Raw genomic sequence first — 24,797 nt, forward strand, 5'->3', positions numbered from 1 at the left:
CCTTCACCCTCTCCTCTCTTTTCCTTCACTCCATTGCCTCCTTTTTCCCCCTCTATTAGCTGCCTCCATCCATCATCAACTTGCATCTGCCTCCAAACTCCATCCCTCCTCCTCCCCTATCTGGCTCCATATGTCCATTGCCCTTTGTCCCTGCTTAGTTCCCCAATGCCCCTCTTACTTCTATCTCACTCCCCCCCCTTCTTTTTGTCTTGACCCGAGACACAAGCTATTCCTTTCCACCCGCAAATGCGGCCTGACTCGCCGAGTTCCTCCAGCAGACTGTTTGTTGCTCCAGACGCCAGCATTTGCAGGCTCTCGTCTCTCCACGTTCCCTTCAGTTCTCGCCAAGCATTCTCTTACCAAGACTTTCACATAAGATCCACTAAAGGGCAGCTACTCAACTCCAGCAGTGCCAACACTAAATATAGGATTAATGGAGTCTTGGGAAAAGGTTAAACTGGATTTTAAAAAAAGGACCTTATGAAATCAATTCTGTCATCCAGTAGTATCATGGCTGATCATTTACCTCAGCAACATTTTCCTGCACCAGGTACCCATTGAACATTGATTAATCAGTAGAAATACTAGTAATCGGGGAGTTTCGACCGCCCCAACGCGCGAGCTTCGATCGCACCAACGAGGGAGCTTCGACCGCCGACTGCGGGAGCTTTGATCACCCCGACGGATGGCTTGACTGCCCCGACCGCGGGAGAATAAAGAGGAAGGAGTTTGGATTTTTTTTACCTTCCATCACAGTGAGGAATGTAGGGAATCTGCTGTGGCGGATGTTTATGTTAAAATGTATGTAGTTGTGTGTCTTGTTGCTTTGATTTTGTATGGCTATATGGTAATTCGCATATCACTGTACCCTACTTGGTACGTGTGACATTAAAAGACCTTTGAAACCTTTGAAATGGCAATCCTGAACAATGATGGATTAAAGCAAGTAATGAGGAAAACTAGCAAATGTTACTGCTTCATGGAACAAGAAACAAATGTAAAAGTGGATGGGTTTTGCTTTATTATGTAGGGCACTGGGGAGACCACATCCGGAGCAATGCTCACAATACTGGGCTCTATTTAGAGAAGGACATAAATGTGTTGGAAGCATTTCAGAGAAGGTTTGTATGGATTGAAAAAGTTTTCCCTACAAGGAAAAGCTGCACTAATTGGAGTTTTGAATAAGAAGAGGAGACGATAAAGATCCTGAGTGAGAAGCAAGAGGCTTCAGATGCTGTAATCTGCAGCAAAAATCAAATCGCTGGAGGAACACAGCTGGTCAAGCAGCATCTTCAGAGGCAAAGGAATGGTTTGCGTTTTGGATTGAAACCCTGCAACAAGGTGAATGAGGTGAGAATAATCCTTGTGCAAGAATCCAGAACTCAAGGTCATATTTAAGAGGGAGTTAGATGTGGCCCTTGTGGCTAAGGGGATCAGGGGATATGGAGAGAAGGCAGGTACGGGATACTGAGTTGGATGATCAGCCATGATCATGTTGAATGGCGGTGCAGGCTCAAAGGGCCGAATGGCCTACTCCTGCACCTAATTTCTATGTTTCTATGTTTCTATGTCATTATTTTAAACTAAGAGCTCAGTTATTTAAGTCATTGTGTTACATAATACAGAAACAGGCTCTTTGGCCCAACTCACCCATACCAAGGTGCCTACTTGACCAGCTGTGCCTACTTGAACTAGTTGTCTGCATTGGGCCCATATCTCTCTCAACCTTTCCTATCCATGTACCTGCACAAATGTCTTTTAAACCTCGTTATTGTACCAGCCTCTACCACCTCCTCTCGCAGCTCGTTCAATATGCTGGGTGAAAAACCTGCTGGGTGAAAAACTTGCCCCTCAGATCCCTTTAAATCTTTCCCCTCTCACCTGAAACCTATGCGCTCTAGTTTTAGACTCCGCTTGGGGAAAAGACGGAAACTATCCATCGTATCTATGCCCCTCATAGCTTTTATAAACCTCTCCAAGGTCATCCCTCAACCTCTTTTGCACCAGTAAAATCTGGTCCAGCCGATCCAAGATGAGACAGCTATTTCTCTCTCGGTTAGTCATGAGTACTTGGAATTCTCCACCTCGATGAGCAGTCAAAGCAAGGTTTTCAAATATTTTTAAAGCAGAGACGGACAGAGTCTAGAAAAGCAGGGGTGATAGGTTTCTGGGGTAAATGGGAATGTGGAGGTGAGAATGTTATTAAATGGCAGAGCAGATTTGAGTGGCCAATCAGTGCTCCCAATTATTTTGTTCATAAAACTACTCAATACATTTAGAACAAAGGTATAAATGAGGAAAGGGCAAATTTACTGAGATAGTGGGGGGAGGGAATGGTCATGAGCAGAGTGGGCTTTTGGAGGCAATATTCTCAAGTCTTTCAACAGGCAGTTAAATACTGAGACAGGATTAACAGATGAACCCCATAACCTCACTCATCTATACTTGTTTTATGAACTAAAATGAAGTACAATCTTGTTTTATGAAGGTATGCAGAGGATTTCACCACATGGTTTCATGATGACAAGGTCACCAGAGGTAAGCAAAAGGAGAGAGGCAAGGTGAAGTGAAGAGTCAAGGTGAAAGTTGTATGTATAGAGTTTGTATGATTGTGAATAGCTGCCTGGGAAAGATGCAGAAATCACAGTCATCAGATACACCCAGTGATCAGGCTGGACATTTCTCCATCGCAGGGGATAGACTTCTGACCGACATACACTACAAACCCACTGACTCACATAGCTATCTGGACTACACGTCTTCCCACCCTGCCCCCTGTAAGGACTCCATCCCCTACTCAAAATTCCTCCGCCTACGCCGCATTTGCTCCCAGGATGCGACGTTCCACACCAGGGCATCGGAAATGTCCTCGCTCTTCAGGGAACGGGGATTCCCCTCCTCCACCATAGATGAGGCTCGCACCAGGGTCTCTTCCATACCCCGCAACACTGCCCTCTCTCCCCATCCCCGCACTCGCAACAAGGGCAGAGTCCCCCTAGTCCTCACCTTTCACCCCTCCAGCCGGCAAATACAACACATAATCCTCCGCCATTTCCGCCACCTCCAACGTGACCCCACCACTCGCCACATCTTCCCATCTCCCCCTACGTCTGCCTTCCGCAAAAACCGCTCCCTCCCCAACTCCCTTGTCATTTCTTCCCTTCCCTCCCGTACCACCCCCTCCCCGGGCACTTTCCGTTGCAACCGCAAGAAATGCAACACCTGTCCCTTCACCTCCCCCCTCGACTCCATTCAAGGACCCAAGCAGTCGTTCCAGGTGCGACAGAGGTTCACCTGTATCTCCTCCAACCTCATCTACTGCATCCGCTGCTCTAGATGTCAGCTGATTTACATCGGTGAGACTAAGCGGAGGTTGGGCGATCGTTTCGCCGAACACCACCGCTCAGTCCGCAATAACCTACCTGAACTCCCGGTGGCTCAGCACTTCAACTCCCCCTCCCATTCCCAATCCGACCTCTCTGTCCTGGGTCTCCTCCATTGCCAGAGTGAGCAACACCGGAAATTGGAGGAACAGCACCTCATATTCTGCCTGGGTAGCTTGCGTCCGGATGGCATGAACATTGAATTCTCCCAATTTTGCTAGCCCTTGCTGTCTCCTCCCCTTCCTTAACCCTCGAGCTGTCTCCTCCCCCATCCCCCTGCCCTCGGGCTCCTCCTCCTCCCCTTTTCCTTCCTTCTCCCCCCCACCCCCCATCAGTCTGAAGAAGGGTTTCGGCCCGAAACATCGCCTATTTCCTTCGCTCCATAGATGCTGCTGCACCCGCTGAGTTTCTCCAGCATTTTTGTGCACCTTGGACATTTCCATTGTTAGCTTGATCTGACTAACAGATTAGAACTGTGTGAAGATTTTGACCAGGCTTGACTTAAACCATTTGCATACGCAGGCCTTTGGTGCATTTACAGAAATAGGGACGGGTGATTTCCAAGTACAATTAGTTCCAAACAATGAAGGGTCCTTCTTTATTGTAGGACTTCATATTGTACTACTTCCCTTACCATGACAATGCCCAAGAGATACTCACTTGGCTCTAGTGTCTTCACATCTTCCAATTTGAATTCTTCATGAGATTGTGTTGTCTATAAAATAAAATAAAAATTACTGTTGATTAAGTGAGGTTTCACTTTGCATAGCATCTGAGAGCAAATGTACATCTCCAGGCAGAACAATAGTATCAACTCCAATAGTACAAGAGTAGCAACACACAACCAATTATATACAGTTGAAGTTCAGTCACAGCTGCAAAGGCAAGTCCGGACAACAATTTACACCTACAAAGATTCCACAAACAGAAACATAAATAATCCATTTGGAAGGGTGAATTGAAAGATAAATATTGGTTAGGAAGTTTGGAGTCGTGCCATGGGATCTGATGATTTGAATGGTTGTCAAGACCAGTTTAACACGTTAGCACCGGCTTTCCAACAGTGGAACACTTACTCAGCATGGCACTAATTGTTATCCAGTGCAATGGCAATAAATCAGCTAAATAGAAACGTTGGCATGTTAGCACGCAACAAAAGCTTTTCATGTGACAATAAATAAAATAAACAACATCATTTGCTTTCATAAACTTGTGGCATGTGCTCAGTAAACCACCAGCCGCGTCATGCCTTGTTTGATTTCAGGATGTGGCATGGAGTACATGCCCCCAGTTTGTATCAATGGTGCTGAAGTGGAGATAGTCAAGCTTCAAGTTCCTAGTTGTAAATATCACCAACAATGAGCGCAGGAGGGAACTGCAGATGCTGGTTTACACCGAAGATAGACACAAAATTCTGGAGTAACTCAACAGGTCAGGGAGCATCTCTGGAGAAAAATAACAGGTGACGTTTCGAGTCGTGACCCTTTTTCAGTCTGAAGAAGGGTCTGGTCTGAAGAAGGGTCTAAATCCAAAACGTCACCTATTCCTTTTCTCCAAAGATGCTGCTCGACTCGCTGAGTTACTCCAGCATTTTGTGTCTTTCTTCACCAACAATCAGGCCAGGATCACCCACCTTGACACCACGGCCAAGAAAGCACGCCATCATCTCTATTTCCTCAGAACAATAAAAAAAATTTGGAATAGGATCTTGATCAGCTGGGCAACTGTGTCGAGATATGGTTAATGGAGGATATGTGTGGGGTATTTTTATTTTGGGAAGTCAAACCAAGGGAGGACCTTTACAGTGAACAATAGGGTTCTGGGAATGTTGTAGAGCAGAGGGATCAGGGTAGGGGAACCAACTGCTAGAGGACATGGTTTTAAGGTGAGAGGGGAAAGTTTTAATTGAAACTTGAGGGGAAACTGTTTCACACACACAGAGCGCTGGATATATGGTACAAGCGGTCAGAGGATGTAGTTGAGGCAGGTACAAGAACATTAAAAACACTTTTGGTGGACATCCGGTGGCGCTGTTGCTAGCTGCCCCCGCCCACAGTCTGGCTGTCTTTTTTAATTTTGTTATGTTTAGAGTGTGTTTTTTTAGTTTTTTAGTTTTTTTCCCGGTATTTTATGTGGGGGGAAGCGGGTAGGGTAAGGGGGGGATCCATCCTTCAGTCGCTTCCTGGCAAGGATGCGGCAATTATCCGAGTCGCGTCCTCGCCCCTCATCTCGCGGCCTACAAACTGGATTGGCGCGGCCTTTCCTGCCGGGGCCGGACCAGAGCTTCAGCAGCGGCAGCGAGGCGCTGGAAACATCGCTGAGCAGGCGAGGTCTTCCTGGGATCGCCGCTTGGAGCTCCGGAGTGTTGGGCTGCTGCTCCAACATCGCGGAGCTGTGGGTGCGGAGCTCCCAACATGGACGCGTTGTCTTTAACATCGCGGAACACTGGGACCCTTTGCCGGGGGTCGCCAGCACGAATCTCCGCCAGCGCGGCCTGTGGACATCGGGAGCCGCGGACTCCGGTGGAAGGTGGCCGACGAGAGGTTCCCGGCGAGAGGGCCTGAACATCTGGCCGCTCGTAGCAGCGACTACGGGGTGCTCGGGAGGCCCCGACCACGGGGGAACATTGGGGAACATCGGCGAGGAGGTTGACTGGACTTTGGTTCCTTCCCTCACAGTGGGGAACTTTGGTGCTGCTGTGGGGATGTTGGTGGTGTGGACTACTGTGTTCTGTGTTTTGTGTTTCTTTATATTTTATTTTTTTTATATGACTAAGGGAAAAATAATTTCATTGTCTCTTCATTGAAGACAATGACAATAAATTCAATCAAATCAAATCAAGGATAGGTACATGGATAGGAAAGGTTTAGAGGGTGTAATGTCTGCTGTACATTTACATTACAGAGGGAGGGTGTGGGTAAATGGGACTAGTTTGGGTGGGGCATCATGGTCAGTATGGACGAGATGGACCAAAGGGCCTGTTTCTGTTCTGTATGAGTCTATGTCCCCAGTGACACTTACCAACTTCTACATATGCAACATTGCATCCTATTTAGATGCATCACACCTTGTCAAGTCAAGTCAATTTTATTTCTATAGCACATTTAAAAACAACTCTCGTTGACCAAAGTGCTTTACATTAGTGCAGGTACTAACGTGCTACAAAACAGTGGTCATAGATCACTGTGGCAACCGTTCAATCCAGGTCCGCAAGAAATGAGTTGTCAGTGCAATCTCCATCCGCCGCATAAACTGGCCCTCCCCCCCATCGACTCCATCTACACTTCATGCTGCCCTGCAAATACAGCCGACATAATCAAGGTCCACTTACACCCGGTTATCCCCTCGTCCCTCCTCGGATAGAAAATGCAAAAACTTGAAAGCATGTATCAGAGTCAGTAACAGCTTCTTCCCGACTCTTATCGGACTCGAACAGACCTCTCATATGCCAGGGTTGAGTGTTCCGATCTTCCAATCTACTTCATTGCTGCCCTTGCACTTTTTATGTCTGCACTTTCTCTGTAGCTGTAACACTATATTCTGAATGCTGTTTACTTTCTCTTTTGCACCTCCTGGTGTACTCATGTATGGTATTATTTGCCTGAATAACGTACAAAACAAAATTTTATTGTATATCGGTGGTACATGTGACAATAATAAACAGATACCAATAATTATTTTCTGCACTCTTTCCAGCTTAGTGGCATTCTTCCTATAGCAAGATGACCAAAACCACACATAATTCTCCATGTACAGCCTCAGCAATGTTTTCTGCAACTGCAAACTAACATCCCAATTTTTGTACTCAATACCCTGACACAACACTATACTGTGAAATATTGCACATTCTGACTTGACGTTTCTCTTGCCGTTTTTGTTGTTTCCATTGTCGTTATCATTTATCTGTTACATTGGAGCTCCGCTCGGGCAGTGCGCCTGAAATTTTGTTGCATGCATTTACAATGACAATAAAGTGCATTATTATTATTATTATTATTATTATGAAGGTCAACATGTCAAAAGCAACTCAAAAGCAGCATGTCAAAAGCAGAGTCTGAAGCGAGGTTTCGACTTTTTGTGCGTATTGTGAGCAATTTTAGGCACTATATCTGAGGAAGGATGTGCTGGCTCTGGAGAGGGTCCAGAGAATGATCCCAGTTAACATATGATAAGCGTTTGACAGCATTGGGCCTGTACTCGCTGGAGTTTAGAAGGATGAGGAGGGGCCTCATTGAAACGTATCGAATAGTGAAAAGCTTGGATAGAGTGGATGTGGAGAGGAAGTTTCCACTAGTGGGAGAGTCGAGGACTAAAGGTCATAGCCTCAGAATTAAAGGGCGATCTTTTAAGAAGATTAGGAGGAATTTCTTTATTCAGAGGGTGGTGAATCTGTGGAATTCTTTGCCACAGAAGGCTGTGGAGGCTGTCAATGGATATTTTTAAGGCAGGGGTAGTTAGATTCTTGATTGGTACGGGTGTCAGGGGTTATGGGGAGAAGGCAGCAGAATGGGATTAGGAGGGAGAGATAGATCAGCCATGATTGAATGGCGGAGCAGATTTGATGGGCTGAATGGCCTAATTCTGCTCCCATCAATTATGACCCAAAACATCACCTATCCATGTTCCCCAGGGATGCTGCCGAGCCACTGAATTACTCCAGCACTTTGACTTTTTTTGTAAATCAACATCTGCTGTTCCTTGTGTCCACATACCCAAAAGCTTTCTTCACCACCATGTCTACCATGACACCACTCTCAGGGAACTATGTTCAAGTCAACCCAGATCTCTTAGTTCTGCAACCGTTCCCACGCCCTACCATTTACTCCAGGTACTACTTTGCCAGAATGAAACATCATGCACTTATCTTCATTAATCTCCCTTTGCCATTCCTCAGCCCACTTACCCAGCCGATCAAGCCCCCCTGTAATTTTTGAAAACCTTCTTCATGCCACCTATTTCAATGTCATCTGCAAACTTATTAACTATACTTTGTATATTCTCATTCAAAATGTTGATAGAGGTGATAAATAACAATGGGACTAGCACCAATCCCTGAGGTTTACCACTAGTCAGAAAAATATTCTTCCACCATCAACCACTGTTTCCGACCATCAAGCCAATGATGTATGTAGTTAGGTGGCGGTCCATGGATCCCATGCAACCTAACCTTCCAGGGGAACTAGGCAGAACCTTATCAAAGGCCTTGCTGAAATCCTTATAGGCTATATCTGTGAAACATTTTAAGATGCAAAATAATAATATCTTAAGAAAGGGCACCAAAACGCCTTAAGACAGCAGTTTTTTCTCTCAACCTATCCCATTTCTCTTATCCCCAACAAACAAAATATCTTCCCTCTTCATGAATGTAAGTGCAATTTTTTCCAACGGTATGGTTCCAGTACCTTGACCGAGTGCTATTGTTCCAGAAGTTTCTCAACAGTATAGCCCAGCTTAATTCTCTATCAGCCACTCAAGAACCTTTCTACTGCAATCAGTGGGTAACAAAAGACCAATTTTGGAATCTGAGTCCAGGTCAGCGACAGCAAATGGAGCTCCATCTCAGCAGAGGAAATTTAATATTGTGGCTGTGAAAGGATGAGAATGGCACTTGGGAATGATTGATTTGGCTATGGGGCTCCATCCACAATACAAATTTGGGGGATTTTGGGCAGAGCAGTTACAAATAAAGTTGAAATGCATCAACGATGGGAAGCTTCGTATATCTGTGGAAGATGATAAGAGTCATTTGAGACATAGAACATAGAATACAGGCTAGCTATGTTTGTTTTGAACATGGCCAACATGGAACATGGAACATGTGCCAACATTTCTTAGTCTTCTAAGGAACTAGATGTGTTGGTGTGCTTCCTAGGCCATAGCATCAACGGTTGGACTAGGACAAATTGGAGATGACACTTATGCCCAGGAACCTGAAGCTCTCACCCATCGATACAGAATGGGGCAAGTACACCAAATTAAACTAATCCCAGAATTATTTATTGACTGCATTGATCTATATCATTCCATTCCCTGCATATTCACGTGCCTGATTAAAAGCCTCTTAAGTGCCAGCATTGTATCTGCTTCCACCACCACCCCAGGCAGCGCGTTCCAGGCACCCAACACTCGGTATAAAATAAACATGCCTTGCATATCTCCTTTAAACACTTCTTCTTTGATCTTAAACCCATGCTCTGAGGTATTTGATATTTCCACCAGGGAAAAGGTTCTGGCCATCTACCCCATAGATGTCTCTCATAATTTTGGACAGTTCGATCAGGTCTCCACTCAGTCTACAATACTCCAGAGGAAACATTCACATTTCTTCCAACCTCTCTTTATATCTAAGACCCTCTAACTCAGGCAGTATCTGGTAAACCTCTTCCGCACCCTCAAACCTTCTGAGTAACCATCCCAAATATTAATACATCAAGTATGACAATAAAAACAATTATCTACTCATTTTCGTTTTATATTCCGTTCATTTGAGTGAGGAGAACAGAAATAGATTTATGATTTACTAGTTGACTACTTGTGCCAAAGCATCATTTCTATATTTTATGAATCAGCTTTGGCAACTAAAACCTTCCACAAAAAACACGAGTCAGAAACTTAAATGTAAGAGATGGGATTTGATTTGAGTGAAGATACAGAATAAAAGAGTTAACTAATTAAGTACCTGCAGAGCTGTGCTTCTTAATTCAAGGCATGTTGCTATTTTGCCAATCGTTTTCTGTGAAGAGAATAAACAAGTGTTATTAGGTCCCTTGGCACAAAGATTATATAAATGTTTACTGCAATCTTTCACGTTAGGCTTGCCAAATTAATGACATTTATATAAAGTCTAATGGATTTCAGCAAATTACCTGTCTTAAATTACTTTGAATCACATCTTTATCAAAGTAAAAAAGATCCCAAACAAAGCAACATTTCCAAATAAAACCCCAAATTAATAATCAGATAATAGGTAGTGTTTTGGAGATAACTGCAAGGAAAGGTTAGCCAGTAGACAGTGAGAATTCCTCACATCTTCTCCAACCTTTTAATCAATACCCGTGCCATCAGCTGGCAAACTAGGTTCACCTGAGGAATCCAAAGATGAAACCGTCTCAGATGCTGAACTTCACTGTTTTTCATAGTTGCTAACACGACTGCACTCCAAAAGATTTTTAAAAAAGGCACTTATTCCACAGCGAGTTTATTTTCCTTCTGCAACTGGCTTCAATTCAATCCAATTTCAATGATATCTCCACAACAACATTCTTCACTTGTTAGAGAGGGAATTGAAGCAGTTTATATTACGAAACAGACACACCCTCTTGGATTTCAGTTCCTGCTGTGAAATGTCTGTGGATGCAGTGAAAATGCTTATTGTCGAGAGCAAGAGCTCACAATGCCCATCACATGGCTCAAATATTCTTCCCAAAATTAAGCTGAATCGAATACAACCATCACCTCACATCGCATCACCAATACCACGTACAGTCCAAAAAAAATCTGTGTTTTTGCTTTCAATTATCTTACATGCAAAATCAAGAATTAGTTTTCCTTTAGTATCTGCATTTTCGCCATCGAATATGTATTTTCACTCCTAAACCTCTTCCGGCAGTAATACTGTACTCCAATACATACCACTTCATACCTGTCTGTATCAGCATGAGTCAGCATATTCCTAACTGCTCAAACTTGTCCTGTGCCAACCAGCAACTTCCCTTCATTTTCAAATTACTTCATAAGCAAAGGTTTTGCTACTTCAGAATGATTTGCTGGCTGCAGAAATGATGGCCCTGCAGGAGTATTTAATGGATCATCATGGACCTACCGTGACATATTAGTAGTGAGTTAGTAAGTATGCAGATGATACTAAGATAGGTGGGGTTGCGGATAATGAAGTAGAGTTTCAAAGCAGAGAGATTTGATGGCCCTGGGCTGAAAGAGGAGTATTTAATGCTGATAAGTGTGAGGTGCTACATGGACCAGGACAAATCAAAATGACATGGTAAATTAGGGAATTGAAATGTAGGTCCAGAGGGATCTGGGAATACTGTGCACAGTTCCCTGAAAGTGGAATCTCATGTAGATAGGGTGGTAAAGAAATTTCTCTGCTATAAATCCATTGAGTATAGAAGTTCTGTAAAATTGTACAAGGCATTGGTGAGGCCAATTCTGGAGTATGGTGTACAATTTTGGTCGCCTAATTATAGGAAGGATGCAACAAAATAGAGAGATACAGAGGAGATTTCTAGAACTGGGTTTCAGCAACTAAGTTACAGAGAAAGGTTGAACAAGTTAGGGCTTTATTCTTTGGAGCGCAGAAGGTTAAGGGGGGACTTGATAGAGGTTTTTAAAATGATGAGAGGGATAGACAGAGTTGACGTGGGAAAAGCTTTTCCCACTGAGAGTAGGGAAGATTCAAACAAGGGGACATGAGAATTAAGGGACTGAATTAGGGTAACATGAGGGGGAACTTCTTTACTCAGAGTGGTAGCTGTTGACTGTTCAAATCAACTGGTCTGAGCGCAGGTATATGGGACTAATTGTGTTCGGCCGGACTAGAAGGGTCAAGATGGCCTGTTTCCGTGCTGTAATTGTTATATGTTATTATATGGTTATATTGAAAACATCCATTTATCTCATTTCTCTGCTTGTGTATCCATTTAATGCCACCATGAATTCAAACTTTTATATGTTTGCAACATTTCATACACTTTTCGGAAAAGAAAATCAATCCAGATGGTCTTTACTGTTCAAATCAACTGTCCTTAATTAGCCCATTCCTTTCTGAGCCTTCACTTAGTTTACCTATAGTGAGCTAAAACGGACTGGCTTATAGCTTCCTGGTTTGCAAGTTTTTTGATCTGCTTTCTCTGCAGCTCGAACGCCATATTCTGCAAGACTAAGGAGTTAGTTGGGGACTTTAGGAGGAGAGGAACATCCCTGTCGCCTGTCTCCATAAATGATGTGGATGTGCAGTTTACCAAGGAGTGCAAGTGCCTTGCAGTTTACCTGGACAGTAAACTGGACTGGTCCAGGAACACTGAGGCCCTGCACAAGACGGGACAGAGCCGGCTGTACTTTTTGGGGAGATTCCGCTACTTCAACATCTGCAGTAAGACACGTTCAGGTGAGAAGCCCTTTTCACTGCAACTCCATTGTCTACAAGGCACATCAGGTATGATGGAATACTCACCACAGGTTCAATTCCAACATCATTTAGAAATCTTGACATACTGCACACCTATCCAAAGGCATTCACTCCCTCCACTACCTGCACAATGACCACATGACGGGACATCACAACGTGCATTGCTGCAGCTGGTGAAGCCTTCATTGACCGCACCTCACAAAGCTGTGAGGGATCCAAGTAAAAAGGTGCACCTCTGCTGATCACCATCTGCAAGTTCTCCACACCACACACCATCATGATTTTGGAAAATCATTCCATCATTGGACCTAATTTAATCAAAATATATTTCCCACAACATTGTGCAAGTGTCTTCGCCACAGAAACAGCTGCAGTCGAAGACAGTGGATCACCACCAAGTTTGATTAGGAATAGACAAAATAATTATCTGGCCAGCAATATGCAGATTCCATTAACAACTAATTAAAAAAAATAAAACTTAACTTTCACATAGCATTCTTGAGGGAATGCGGCTTAGATTTGGTATCTAAGAGCAACTCTAGAAAATTGCCAAGGAGAAAGTTAGCACCTCCAAGACCACAAGGGTGAAGGAATAAAATAAAGGGAAATTGTAAATTAAATACAGATTTTTCAAGTTCCAAAAAGCAAAATATTCAGACATGACTAAAAAACTGTTACTCTAACATAAGAGCAGTAGATGATGGACTTTAGTAAGACCTTTTGCAGGGTACCACGTGGTAAGCTAGTTCAGAAGGTTAGATCACATGGGATTCAGGGAGAGATGGCCAACTGGATACAAAATTGACTTTGTGGAATAAGTCAGAGGATGGTATTGAAATATTGTTTTACTGATTGGAGCCCTCTGTGTGCTGCAGGGATCTGTGTTGAGTCCACTGTTCTCACATATAGTAATGATTTGGATGACAATGCATGCAGTTAGCGTGGCTAGGAAACAGAGGCTGACACCAAAATTGGTGGTGCAGTGGACAGTCTACCTAATTTAGTCCAGTAGTCCCTGACCCCGGACCTAGACTCGTCCTTGGCTCCAGTGGCAGCTTCTTTTTTGGCCCCAGTCACAGCCCCATCCCAAGCCCCAAGCTCTGCTCTCACTCCAGCGCGAGCACCAGGCTCGGCTCCAGCCAGGGCCTGCGGCACCACCCTCGCCACCAGTTGTCGGGCGTCGGCAGCCGCCGTGCGAGTGCTGGAGTGCCCCTCCCCCCCGGAGTGTCCCGTCTTGCCTTGCGAGTCCATTGTGACATCACTCGGGGTTTTTTTTCGAGTGTTGTTCGGGCTGTTTTTAAAACTTTAAACTATTAAAAACTTCAGAAATATAGGTGGGAATGCGACTGGAAGATGTTTATCGCCTCGACGGGAAAAATGTGAGTAGAATGTTTGAAAATGGGAAGACTGTGGCCTAGCACTTGGAAGAAAATAGGAATTAACCAGATATTCGCAGCCACACACACAACCACACACAAGACAAAGAGTTTTAGGATTATAGAGATATAATCATGATGGGGCACAGAAAGGATGAATGGTCTCAGTTTTTTTCCTAGTTTTTTTCCTAAATAGAGGGAATGGGTTTAAATTGAGGGGGGAAATTTTAAGACCGAGGGGCAATTTCTTCACGCAGTGTAAAATGGGATAAATGAGCAGGCAAACCCATTTGCTTGCCCAGGTATCCCATTTTATGCCTGGGCAGGCAAATGTGTCTGGCCCAAGTATAAAACCTGATCAGTTGAACGAGGAGACTGAAGGTCCTTTTACCCCATGCTGTATGATTTTAGACACCTTACTCACACCTCTAGCATCTAATTAAAGAAATGCCAAGGAATACAAGCTAATTAATCTATTACGCATTCCTCGCAGCACAAGGTGCGGAGCCAACAGTATACACACTTGCAAAACTAATGAGAGTAATGCTTTAATTACAAAATTATATAGGTGCGGGATATTTTGAAGCAGAATAATGATCATTTAAATTAGCACAGGCATTGCTGAGCCAATGAACACTGCAAGCAGCAAGACATGGATTATAACACACAGTGATGTGCACTGTCATGTGCACTGCTTACTTTTTGGTCCTCTGAGAGTTCAGATGAATTGGCTGTTGACTGCACTTCCTTCTGTAAATGCCTGGCTAATCTGTGTAAACATAATTTTCATAAAATGGTTATTCCTTAAAACTTCAGTGACACGCAAACCACAGCTGGGACCAGAACATCTCTCATAAAAGAAAAAATGAAACAGTAGCATACGGAACATTAAATTCCACAAAATCATGACCCCAACAGCTCGGAAATGTTAGCAAGATATTTGGATGGCATCATGGTCTCAAATATTTTGCAATAAATTTTGATACTCGAATGGAAAAAAAGATAAATCTCAGTAGGTTTTAAAACTAATAGAACAGTGGTCGCTGGTCCCAAAAGGCTCACCCACAGACAATTCAGTCACCTGCCCTGCCCAATTTCCAAGAGTAGATCAAGCTTTGCCCTCTCCCTTGTTGGACCCTTTGCAGATTGCCTGAGGAAACTTTCCTGAAAACATTTGACAAATGCCATCTAAGCCCTTGGCACTATGACAGTTCCAGTCTATAATAGAACGTTTGAAATCTGCATTATGACAACCCTATTTGTCTTGCAGTTGCCTACAATCTCCTGGCATATTTGTTCTTCTAATTCCAGTTGACTGTACACTCCCAACAAGGTGTTCCCCTTTGTATTTCTCAGCTCCACACATATAGCCTCACTGGTCATACCATCAGTAATGTCATCTCAGACTACTTCTCCTTATCTATTTCTCCTGTAGCAACCACTACCTCTGCAGCCAATTCTTTTAAGACATTTGACTGGCGATCATCGGATCTAGGGGACTTGTTTGTCTTTGATCCCATTAGTAAGATCCCATACAATTATAATGCATGGAAACAGGCCCTGTGGCCCACAGAGCCCATACAGATCATCAAGTATCGATTTGTATAGCAATGTTACAAAATTTTGAGATTTTAAAAATCAAGTCTGCAATTTATCCCATCAGATAAAGCACAACAATAAGTTTAATTTGACACCAAATTCACTTTCATATCTCGTATTAAAAAAGTTATGGCCATTTTCATACTTGGAAATTAGCATCTTGTTCCCTATTGATTTTCAATGGACATTACAAAAAAGCTGTGATCTTGGATAGTCAAAAGCCCATTTCTTAAGGAAAGATTAACATTTTTAAATAGCCTAAGTGTACAAAGATTATTCACAAATAATTCACAATATAACATGATTTTTATATCTAATTTACATTAATTTATAGGCCAAATGGAAGGAATTTAGTGTTCAATTGCTGTAAATAAATGCCCATTTAAATCGGCTTTCTAGTGGGTTCATGTGAACGCGCTGGTTTAGAACGTTGACATCGCGCTGGATTAGTGCCCTCAAATGCCGAGAAAAATACTGCGGGATATAAAAAGCCCAAAATGAACTACTCGCTATAGATAACTTGATATTAAGGGTTATATATATGCTCCATTTAATGTAAAAATAAGGTACATACCTTTAATTGTTTGCTTTATAAAACCCTGGGGCTGCGAGAGGTTGCGGAATGAGACAGTAATTTTAAAACTATTATAACTATATTATCGAGGCCTATAAAACTAATAATACCTTTTGCGACCGTGTCTTGCAGCGATTTTTCGTTAATGATTTACTAGGCTGAACATCTGCGATTAGTACAGCCTAGTAAAAATCGCGTTTTAAACCCGCCCCCTCCAAACAGCGCAAAAATCGCGGACATGGCTGAGGGCAGATTCCCAATGACGATTCAGGTAGGTTTTGTAACATACCTAATTTGTATACTAAGCCCCACATTTTCATTGATTGTACCAAACACAAGGGGCAATAATGATGTTAGAGGAAATCGAAGTATCCATGGGAAACCCATAGGGTCGCAGGGATAACTTCACACAGACTCCACGGGATATCAGGACTGGATCCGGTCGGTGAAGCTGCAAGTCAATGGGTCTACAAGCTGCACTGCTGTGCTGTGCTACCTGTATCATTTGCCTCATGATAGTGATCATTTTGTCTGTCCCTCTCTTTTTCCCCTCAGAATTTCTACTGTCATTAGTCAGTCATTGTTATACAACATAGGAACTGCGAAGAGGATGCTAGGAGGTTGCAGGGTGACTTGGACAGGTTGAGTGAATGGCAGATGCAGTTTAATGCAGATAAATGTTATCCACTTTGGCGGCAAGTACAAGGAGGCAGATTATTATCAATGGTGTCAGATTAGGAAAAACAAAGTGCAACAAGACATGTGTGCCCTTGTACGCCAGTCACTGAAAGTAAACATGTAGGTACAGCAGGCAGTGAAGAAAGCTAATGGCATGTTGGCCTTCACAACGAGAGGTTTGAGTACAGGAGTAAAGAGGTCCTTCTGCAGTTGTACAGGGCCCTGGTGAGACCACATCTGGAGTATTGAGTGCCTTTTTGATCTCCTAATTCATGGAAGGACATCCTTGCTATTGAGGCAGTGCAGCATTGGCTCACGATGTTAATCCCCGGGATGACGGGACTGTCATATCCGGAAAGATTGGAAAGACTGAGCTTGTATTCAGTGGAATTTAGAATGATGAAACATTATAGAAACATATAAAATTATGTAAAACGACTGAACAAGCTAGACGCAGGAAAAATGTTCCCAATGTTGGAGGTATCCCGAACTCGGGACACAGTCTAAGAATAAAGGGGAGACCATTTAAAACTGAGATGGGAAAAAACTTTGTGGAATTTGTGGAATTCTCTGCCACAGAAGGCAGTAGAGGTAAATTCAGTGGATGAATTTAAAAGAGAGTTAGATAGTGCTCTGGGGCTAGCGGAATCAAGGGATATAGGGAGGAGGCAGGCACGGGTTACTGATTGTAGATGATCAGCCATGATCACAATGAATGGCGGAGCTGGCTCGAAGGGCCGAATGGCCTCCTCCTGGACCCATTTTCTATGTTTCTATGTTTCAAGCGTATACTCAGCAACCATTTCACTGAACACTTGCACTCAGTCTGCCAAGGTCTACTGGATGCCCCAGTTGCTAACCACTTTAATGCTCTTTCCCATTCCAACACAGAACAGTACAGCCTAGGAAAAGTTCCTGCAGCCTAGTGTTCATGCTGAACATGACGCTGTGGCGGCTCCCATGGGTCGGGCCATTTCCGCTATCGAACCCCTCGGCACAGGAATAGATGAGTCCGGGGGCGGCCCCAAACTACAGGGATAAAGGGCAGGGTTTAGGTGCAATCAAAGATCCTATAGCGGAGCACGATAGGCCACTCCTGCGAAATGCAATGGGCTGACGTGTAGTACGCTACAGAGGGGATCCTGGGCATTTTTCCCCGCCCATTTTAGTAACCGGAGCCTACTCGACCCGACCGTCTCGCAGTGTAATCAACGTTGCGGGGGAACAGTTTGTGTGTGTGATATAGGGTTAGATTCATAATTCTGTCAGTTCATACTTCTGTTAATTCTTGTCAAGAATAAAATTTGACTCTGGTAATTGTCTTTTTAATGTTTTTTAAATCATTTCTTTTTAAATGGTTCATAAGCCGTGTTTGAATTGATTTTGTAGTAACCGGAACCTACCCGACCTGACTGCCAGGGTAATTGACATTGCGGGGGAACAGTTTTTGTGCGTGATATAGGGTTAGTTTCATAATTCTGTTAGTTCATAATTCTGTTAATTCTTGTTAAAGAATAAAATGTTTATAAACACACATACATGAATGTGATATAGATGTATATAATCATATAACACACACAATCATATTTCTTCTGATTTTTATATCCAATGATGAACTTTATTTCAGACTAGACAAGGGACATTAAATAATAAACATTGTAAACCTCCCCGCAACTTCACACACATTAGGCCCTATCCCACCCGCCAACTCTCCCCCGGCACTCCCTCGCCTCCCCCCACACTACAATGTCTCCCCCCCTCCTATGCTGTAGCCCACAAAGCTAAGATACGGGAGCGGAGGCGGAAGCAAAGATCCGATCTTTGGCCGGAAGCAAGATGGCAGAACAAGATGGCGGAGGCTGGTTGCTAAAATGGGTCCTATAATCACCCATGAATCTGCCCATGACCGTACTACGTGTTTTGCGTAGGAGTAGGCCATCTTGCTCCGCTATAGGATTTTTGCAATCTCCCTCTTGCAGACTCGTCTGGTCAGGAGCAGGACAGCGATTAAAATACCTCCCGAAACACCTGGCTCCTCGCCTTCATTTCGGGATTATCATCACGCTACAGCGCCAAGTTAAACTAATTTCCTGTCTGCGTGTGACATATCCCTCAATTCCCTACATATTTGTGTTCTCATAAAAATCTCTAAATGCCACTACTGAATCTGCCTTCTCCACCAGCAGTGCGTTCCAGACACCCAGCATTCTTCAAGTACAGAACATGCCTGGCACTTCCAGGTCTTTCCGCTTCCCTACCTCTCTTTTCCAGTGACCTCCTCCATACTATCAGTCTGAAGGTCTCGACCAGAAACATTGTGCATTTCCCTCCACAGATACTGCCTGCCCCATTGGGTCCCTCGATTTGTTTTTGCTCACTATTAAGTCCTGCTCTTTTGGGATCCAATCAAGGGGAAGATGTGGTAGAGGATCTCTCAAGAGGACATTTCCAGGAATAGTCCACTGCAAACACTTCCTGCAAAAGAAGTTGCACACCCATTTCCTGTTTTGAGGAAAACACCTTTTAGATCAGCCAATTTAGACTGGAAACATGTTACGAAGATACTGGCCACAAGATTAACAGCTACTGTATACGGGGTGGTTTTTTAAACCAATATGTAGAAGAACCGACTAGAGGACAGGCCATCCTAGACTGGGTATTGTGTAATGAGGAAGGATTAGTTAGCGATTTTGTTGTGCAAAGCCCTTTGGGCAACAGTGACCATAATATGGTGGACTTCTGCATTAGGATGGAGAGTGACATGGTTAATTCAGAGACTAGGGTCCTGAACTTAAAGAAAGGAGACATGAAACGGGAATTGGCTGGGATAGACGGGCAAATTATACTTAAAGGGTTGACAGTGGAGATGCAATGGCAAAGGTTTAAAGATTGCATGGATGAACTCCAAAAATTGTTCATCCCTGTCCGGCAAAAAAATAAAATGGGGACCGTGGGTAACGAGGGAAAGCAAGGATAGTGTTAAATCCAAGGAAAAGGCCAGGTTAAATTGGCCAGAGGATGCAGCAAACCGGACGACAGGGAGAAATTTAGAATTCAACAGAGGAAGACAAAGGGGTTAATTAAGAGGGGGAAAAAAAGAGCTTCAAAGAAAGCTTGTGGGGAATATAAAAACTGACTTTAAAAGTTTCTTTAGATATGCAAGAAGGAAAAGATTAGTGAAAACAAATGTAAGCCCCTTACAATCAGAGTCAGGTGAATTTATAATGGGGAAACAACGAAATGGCAAAACAGTTAAACAAGTACTTTGGTTCTGCCTTCACTAAGGAAGACACAAACAATCCATCAGAAATACTAGGGGACTGAGGATCGAGTGGGAGGGAGGAACTGAAGGGAATCCACATTAGTCAGGAGATGGTGTTAGGAAACCTGTTGGGACTGAAGGCAGATAAATCCCCAGGGCCTGATGCTCTACATCCCACAGTACTCAAGGAGGTGGCCCTAGAAATCGTGGATGATTTGGTGATCATTTTCCAATGTTCTCTCGACTCTGGATCAGTTCCTGTGGACTGGAGGGTAGCCAATGTAACCACACTTTTTAAGAAAGGAGGGAGAGAAAAAACGGAATTATAGACCAGTTAGCCTTACATCCGTAGTGGGGAAGATGCTTGAGTCGATTGTTAAAGATGGAATAGCAGCGCATTTGGAAAGCAATGACAGGATCAGTCAAAGTCAGCATGGATTTGTGAAGGGGAAATCATGCTTGGCTAATCTTCTGGAATTTTTTGAGGATGTAACAAGTAGAATGGATAACGGAGAGCCAGTGGATGTGGTGTATCTGGACTTTCAAAAAAGCCTTTGACAAGGTCCACACAAGAGATTAGTGTGCGAAATTAGAGCACATGGTATTGGGGGTGGGGTATGACATGGATAGAGAACTGGTTGGCAGACAGGAATCAAAGAGTAGGAATTGACGGTCCTTTTCAGAATGGCAGGCAGTGACCGCAAGGCTCGGTGCTGGGACCCCCAGTTGTTTACAATATAAATTAACGATTTAGACGAGGGAATTAAATGTGACATCTCCAAGTTTGCGGATGACACAAAGCTGGGTGGCAATGCGAGCTGCGATGAGGATGCTCTGAGGCCGCATGGTGACTTGGATAGGTTGGGTGAAGGGGCAGATGCATGGCAGTTGCAGTATAATATGGATAAATGTGAGGTTATCCACTTAGGAACCGGGTGTGCTTGTACATCAGTCACTGAAAGTAAGCATGTAGGTACAGCAGGCAGCGAAGAAAGCTAATGGCATGTTGGCCTTCATTGCGAGAGGATTTGAGTTTAGGAGGAAGGAGGTCCTACTGTAGTCTCCTAATTTGAGGACATTATTGCCATTGAGGGAGTTCACCATAGTTCACCAGGTTAATTTCCAGGATGGCGGGACTGACATATGATGAAAGAATGGGTCGACTGGGCTTGTAGTCACTGAAACATTTACAATTCTTAAATGATTGGACAGGCTAGTTGCAGAAAAAATGTTCCCAATGTTGGGGGAGTCCAGAACCAGCGGTCACAGTTTAAGAATAAGGGGTAGGCCATTTAGGACTGAGGTGAGGACAAACTTCTTCACCCAGAGAGTTGTGAATCTGTGGAATTCTATGCCACAGAAGGCAGTCGAGGCCAATTCACTGGATGTTTTCAAGAGAGTTCGATTTAGCTCTTAGGGCTAAAGAAATCAAGGGATATGGGGAAAAAGCAGGAACGGGGTACTAATTTTGAATGATCAGCCATGATCATAGTGAATGGCGGTTCTGGCCCGAAGGGCCGAATGGTCTACTCCAGCACCAATTTTTCTATGTTTCTATGTTTACATGTAAACCTTCTGAATCCAAATTAGGTAAACCTTTTCTACTAAATAAATAGTTCCTGTCACATCTGCTGAAATGGAAGCCTATATACACATACGATTGCACCATCATTTAATAAATTTGCTGTATGTAATAAAAATCCATATAGATAGATAGATAGCCTTTTATTGTCATTCAGACTTAGTCTGAACGAAATTGCAGCAGTCATACATACAATACAATACAATAAAACAACAATAAACACATATTAACATCCACCACATATCAAGTCCAACATTATTTACCCAGTACATATTCAGATTTTAAAATTTGGAACTCAACTCACAATCTCAATTTTGTACCTACTTACAGATCCTCCTGAAATATCTCATAAGATCACATGCCCACATCGATTACGTTTTAAAATTCCAATACATTATCCTGCCAACAATAGTCCAAACACTAAGTTCCACATATCAACTTGTGCAGCACCAGAGTGGCATGGGATGCAGAAAAGGCCTGACGCCCTCTATCAAAAAAAAAATATCAGAGACTTCAATCCAAACTCCTTACAACTGTCCCTATACTTCCTCCCTCAACCAACAATATCCAGGGACCTCGACAGTCCTTTAAGGTGATGCAGAGGTTCACTTGCACCTCCTCCAACCTCATCTACTGTATCCGATGTTCTCGGTTTGGCCTCAGCTAGATCTAGCGCAGACTTGGCAAGAATTTCGCTGAAAACGAACACTCCATCCGCCTCGGCCTACGTGGTTTCCTAATTGCAATACACTTTAACTCCCCTTCCCATACTGATCTTTCTGTCCTGGATCTCCTCCATTGTCAGAGTGTGGCCAAAACGTAAATTGGAAGAACAGCACCTCATATTTTGTTTGGGCAGCTTTCAACCCAGCAGTATACAATGATTTTTCTCTAACTTCAAGTAACCCTTGCATCCCCTCTCTCTCCGTCCCTCCACCACCCTATTCGTACAAGTGTTACTGTCGTCCTGTTGAGTTCCAACATCTATATAACTCGTTATCTCCTATTCCACAGCCAACAATGGACCATTGTGGGCTCCACATTTCCTTGATTATTGTTGCTTTTTACATATCTTCCATTCATTTGTTGCTAAGTACCTTCTATATCTCTCGTCCCCTTTCCACTAACTCTCAGTCTGAAGAAGGGTCTTGACCTGAAACGTCACCTATTCCTTTTCTCCAGAGTTGCTGCCTGACCCACTGAGTTATTCCAGCTTTTTGTGTCTATCCCCCAAATTAACAGCAGGAATCGGACAGATCAATTCTTGGGGAACAGGAGGATGTGGGGGGTGGGGGGGCTGGGAAATGATGAAGTGTCTCACGTGAGGCATATTAGCATATTTAATAAGAGGATTAAAAAAAAACATGCGAGGCAACCATTTACAGACCAATTTATAAAACAGATATTGCATTGCATAAACATTCCAAAGCCACAAATCGGGTTGGTGTCGTCGATCAATTCTATAGATCTAACGCAGGTGTTGCTGCATTCTCCAAATGCCAGAGCATTGATCTAATTAAAATGCACATTTAACTTGTAAAAATACATTTATAGATTTAATTCATGTGGAATACTCGTCAATCCTCAAGGAACAAACGTGTAAGCATTCGTTTCAAAGCAGATATGCCAACTTTATTCCAAGCATTCAAATGCAACTATTCTCGTTGAAAACTGAGCATCAACAGATCCTGCTCTCTCCACCCACAACAAAAGAGGGCGTGGATGCAGAATTAAGTGAACATGGCTCTGCCACTTCCAAATCCAAAGACTGGAATTACGTTCAACATTTATTTTTTTTTTGCCAAAGTTCCAACTCAATCCTCCATTGCAAGAATTCCTTTTCAGAAAAGTTGGTCAATAATCGTTCATACGGTTAATTGAACAGGATTAGTAGCAACTCACATTTGGTACTCGTCGATAGCTTCCACTAATTGCCCCCAGGAATCGAAGTCTGTACCCTTTTTGAAACTTGCGTGCCATTTTTGTATTGTTTTATTAATATCAGTCATTTTAAAATGATGTTCATATATTATCGTTCCAAGCGATACCGGGTTAACATTTGGGCTCGGGTTTATAAACTATTCCACGCGTAACATCCCGACTCCAGTCACAGCCTCCTACGAGTGACCAAACCCTTCTGAGCTGTGCACACCAGGCGATCCAAGACCAACCTAACCTGACAGCCCCCTTACCCCGCCCTCGCCATAATGCATAATTCCGATTGGTCGTTCGGACCCCTCGGGTGGCCTTATGAGCATCTGATTGGTGCATTTGCCTGTCAGTTAACTGCTCCCCCCCTCCCCTCCCCTCCCTGGGTTGAAGTCACGTCACGCACTTCCAAGCTAGGTTGAGGATGCGCGTGACGTAACGCCGAGGTGAGGTAACGGTAAACAAGTCAAACAGCGAGCGAGCGAGCCCGCCCGGCGGCCGCGCGCCCCAGCGCAACGGGCGGTTAGGCTGAAGTCAACCATCATTTTGTGAAAGAGAGATCTTGCCTGACGAACGTGCTGGGATTCTTTGATGAAATAAATAAGTAAGAAAATTATAGACAAAGGAGAGTCAGTGGATGTGGTTTACGTGGATTTTCAGAAGGCTTTTGATAAGGTGTGCAGGGAGGAACTGCAGATGCTGGTTTACACCAAAGATTCCAGTATCTTTGGTTTACACTGAAGGTAGACACAAAATGCTGGAGTAACTCAGCGGGACAGGCAGCATCTCTGGAGAGAAGGAATGGGTGACGTTTCAGGTCTTCAGGCTGAGTAGGGAGAGGGAGACCAGAGATATGAGGAAGGATAATAGACAATAGGTGCAGGAGCCATTCAATGTGATCATGGCTGATACAAGCCCAGCCACTCCATTCTCTCAGCATATGACAGTCCGGCCATCCCGGGAATTAACCTTGTGCACCTACGCTGCACTCCCTCAATAGCAAGAATGTCCTTCCACAAATTTGGAGACCAAAACTGCACACAATACTTCAGGTGTGGTCTCACTAGAGCCCTATACATCTGCAGAAGGACTGCTTTGCTCCTATACTCAACTCCACTGGTTATGAAGGCCAACATGCCATTTGCTTTCTTCACTGCCTGCTGTGCCTGCATGCTTACTTTCATTGACTGATGAACAAGGACCCCGAGATTCCGTTGTACTTCCCTTTTCCCAATTTGACATAATTTAGATAATAATCTGCCTTCCTGT

The 24,797-nt window shown here is 43.6% G+C and overlaps 1 protein-coding gene across 2 annotated transcripts in view; it reads right to left on the reverse strand.

Moving 5' to 3' along the window:
• aida (axin interactor, dorsalization associated) overlaps positions 1-23,768 on the reverse strand; it is a 51,515-nt gene extending 27,747 nt beyond the window's left edge. Inside the window, exons 1-4 of one of the 2 annotated variants that reach the window (XM_055636128.1) lie at positions 23,502-23,768; positions 14,604-14,673; positions 10,063-10,116; positions 4,044-4,098 (exon numbers count right to left, since the gene is read on the reverse strand). In XM_055636128.1, coding sequence (XP_055492103.1) covers positions 4,044-4,098; positions 10,063-10,116; positions 14,604-14,673; positions 23,502-23,608 — 286 coding nt within the window. In that variant the 5' untranslated portion in view covers positions 23,609-23,768. The remainder of the gene's footprint in view (positions 1-4,043; positions 4,099-10,062; positions 10,117-14,603; positions 14,674-23,501) is intronic. The other variant, XM_055636127.1, reaches the window with a different exon arrangement.
• Positions 23,769-24,797: the final 1,029 nt, after the last annotated feature.

This window comes from Leucoraja erinacea, chromosome 5 (genome assembly GCF_028641065.1).
Source record: "Leucoraja erinacea ecotype New England chromosome 5, Leri_hhj_1, whole genome shotgun sequence".
Taxonomy (NCBI): domain Eukaryota; kingdom Metazoa; phylum Chordata; class Chondrichthyes; order Rajiformes; family Rajidae; genus Leucoraja; species Leucoraja erinaceus.